General features: G+C 36.0%; 1 protein-coding gene across 1 annotated transcript in view; it reads left to right on the forward strand.

The window, feature by feature from the left end:
- Positions 1-3,351, forward strand: part of LOC101848972 — a gene marked incomplete in the record, with an annotated part of 113,683 nt that overhangs the window by 94,471 nt on the left and 15,861 nt on the right. The window contains 1 exon segment of the mRNA XM_013083170.2: positions 1,198-1,326. Within this exon segment, the coding sequence (XP_012938624.1) occupies positions 1,198-1,326 (129 nt within the window).

Consider the following 3,351-nt stretch of genomic DNA (forward strand, 5'->3'; position numbering starts at 1 on the left):
GAGAGAGAGAGAGAGAGAGAGAGAGAGAGAGAGAGAGAGAGAGAGAGAGAGAGAGATTGCTTCATTCTTTTAACTAACTGTACTGACTTCATGTGGTTTTTTCATGCTTTTTTCAACATATAGAATAGAGATTTCCACAAAATGTTTCTTGAAACCATGCAACTGATATCGGAGGTTCTGAAGAAATTGCAATAAAATACAATTTCAAAGTTTTGGGCTTAGGAGGCTTAAACAAACAGGTGATCTGGAAAAGAATTAATTTTGTTCACGTGGACTTAAGAAATAGACAAACAGTTTAATTTATTTCGAAGCGAAAAGTACCAAAAGTGTTTTGCTTTTGCTTTGTAAAAATGTAAGGACAATTGAACCTACCATTACACCAGGTTCGACTCCATATTGATATGACATCAGAAAAAATAATAATGGAAAAGCCCATAAACCAACAGTCTCAACACTTGGCAAGCTGCGGTCGGAGATCTGATATGACAAGATAGTTCACCCCTTTCTATGGACATTATTAAAACAACTTACTTACTTACCACCAGTTACGCCATCTGGCGTTTAGGGCAGCAACAAAGGATCTCTAGCTCTGTCTGTTTTAGGCCATCTTTGTCAATGTCCCCCACGAATGGTTCCAGGACTTCATTTCAGACTCTACTGAGCATCTCCAGGTCACTTTGGGTGTACCCCTCTTGCGATGTCCTTCGGGTGTCCAGTGGAGGACAGTCTTCGCAATAGAGTCTGGTTCTCTTCTCAGAACATGCCCAATCCATCTCCATGTTTTCTTTTTTATTATGGTGGTCATGTCCTCTTGCCTTATTAAACAAACTTCTTCAAAATTGGCCTTGGCGACAACACCCATGAGAACTTGCCAAGAGGCGAACACTTTTTTGGAGGGAGTTAACCATCTTATTGTGTAGGATTCTAGCCACAGTTTGCTGAAATTAGTGCAATGATGACTGCATTATTGCCCTTTACATAGGTCTTCTTTATTGTTTTACTTTATATATATATTCAATATATATAATATTTTTAAAGTATCCCATAAAAGTAAACATTTTTTACATACACACATATCCTTTAATTTTTAAGGTGTGATATTTTTTATTAATATAATGCATACTGAGCATTTTTTTAAAATGGAAAAGCCCAGCATAAATGGTATTTATTATTGTTATTATTTATTTCTGTCTTTAGACGTGGACGAATGTGCCCGAGACTCCACGAACCTGTGTGAACAAATGTGCTCTGACACAGAGGGCAGTTACACTTGCTCCTGCACCACAGGGTATGTGGTCAACTCCACAGACTCACACCTCTGTGCTGGTGAGTAAGATAAGATATAAAAGATACGATAAGATAAGATACAATAAAATAAGATAAGAAAATATAAAAGATAAGATAAGATAAGATAATACTTTATTATCACAGACGGAAATTTTTCTTGGCTATACCGGACCGTAAAAACACATGCAGGTACGGTATACATAAAAATTTAAATTATATATTAATCTAATTAAAATTCAATTTGAAAAGAGAAGTAAAGCTGACAAAATGTATACATATTACAACAGATGTATCATTCAACCACATGCAGGAACTTATTTACAAGACCTTTAGAGTTATAGCAGTTATAGTGATACATGCTCGAAAGAGCAGTACACATTGATGCTTATTCTGACAATAGCCTTATGCAAGATGGTAAAAAACTTCTTTTATATATATATCTTTTTTTGTTTTTAAAGGTACAAATCTCCCACTGCGTGATCTTACATTTTTGGGTGGAAAGGGGGTGTGATGGGTTGTTTATAATGCTTTTGATCTTTTTTATACTTGTGGTGTTATACATTTCATCAATTCTATTAAAATTATATCTAGAGATCTTGCTGGATTTCTTAATGATTCTGTCAAATTCTTCTTTATCTTTCACCTTACAATTCCCAGCCCAGCCGCAATACAAAATAATAACATGCTTTCAATCATAAACTTTTAAATTTCCTTTAAAGGAACATTCTTTGGTTTACATTTTGAAGCACAAGAGCAGCGTGAGTACACTGCAAACACTGCGTGGACGATCTAGCTGAACATCTTTTATGTACATTTAACAACACAATTTTGTATATGGATTTTTATCCAAAATCTTCGATGAAAGGTGCAAAAGATGTAAATTTGCAGTTTCCATGTACACTCAAGCTTTGGAAGTCACCAAATTTTGGCGGCCATTTTCTCGCCAATTTTGCCTCTGACACCAGGTGACCCCAACCCTTTTCAATTGCAAATATCTCGACTTTTACTCAAGATAGGTGGGTATCTGTTTCATTGAAAGCAAGACAAATCAAACAAGCTTTAAGATTTTTAAGATGATACTGATAACTCGAAATGCCCAAATTTTGATGAGCACCTGATTCCACTTTGACGTGATAACATATAATAATTGAAGTGTCAGACACATTCTAGTACATTAATAATTTCAAAAAGGTTAGAATTGTGAATAAGGCTTTATTCAATTTCTTTTACAATTTCGGTGTGAAGAGTATCAGTCTGAAACAGATAGAACAAAGAAAACTATAAAAATAACAATGTTGAGGAGACACTATACGCATATTATATTACGGTGCCCAATCTTTTCACAAGAAAATTACACCAAAGCAGTTCATAGCATTTTCACAACACTGACGATGTATTGTGCTTGTCAACTTTCTATAGCCAGCGCTCACTTATGCCACCTTTACAAGACTTATTTAATACTGCCCCCTGACATATTATATATTATTATCCAAGTTAAGCATTGAGTAACGAAAGTCTGTCACCATCCTGATGATTTCCACCACCCACCAATATCGCCACGATGACCACCACAGGGTGATATCATCTACATTGGCAATCACTGCCCTAGACTGTTCACTCTGTCGGATTACTTTTCGGTTCACTCTGCTATGCACAATTTGACTGATTTCAAATTAAAAGAAGGACAAAATAAGCTCAGATATTCCCAGGGCACATTAGTTTGGTGTTTCACCATGTACACGCACACACACCCACCCCCACACACACACACACACACACACACACACACACACACACACACACACAATCACACACATCTAGTCAAACGACATCACTCCCATTCTACCAATAAACAAATTCACAAGCATGCATGTAAACAAACCAAAAATACATTTTGAAAATCCTCGTGACAACCCTTATAGACAACAGTACATACTCATACCGACATACTCCTTTCGACAAATGCATACTGAAAAGCACTCACGCAAAAGACAGTAAACAGCATTTTCCCTCAATAAAATAAGAAAGAAAAAAAATTGACCCCAAACTTTCCTCATTTCCACC

The sequence above is a fragment of the Aplysia californica genome, unplaced genomic scaffold (assembly GCF_000002075.1).
Source record: "Aplysia californica isolate F4 #8 unplaced genomic scaffold, AplCal3.0 scaffold00215, whole genome shotgun sequence".
Taxonomy (NCBI): Eukaryota; Metazoa; Mollusca; class Gastropoda; order Aplysiida; family Aplysiidae; genus Aplysia; species Aplysia californica.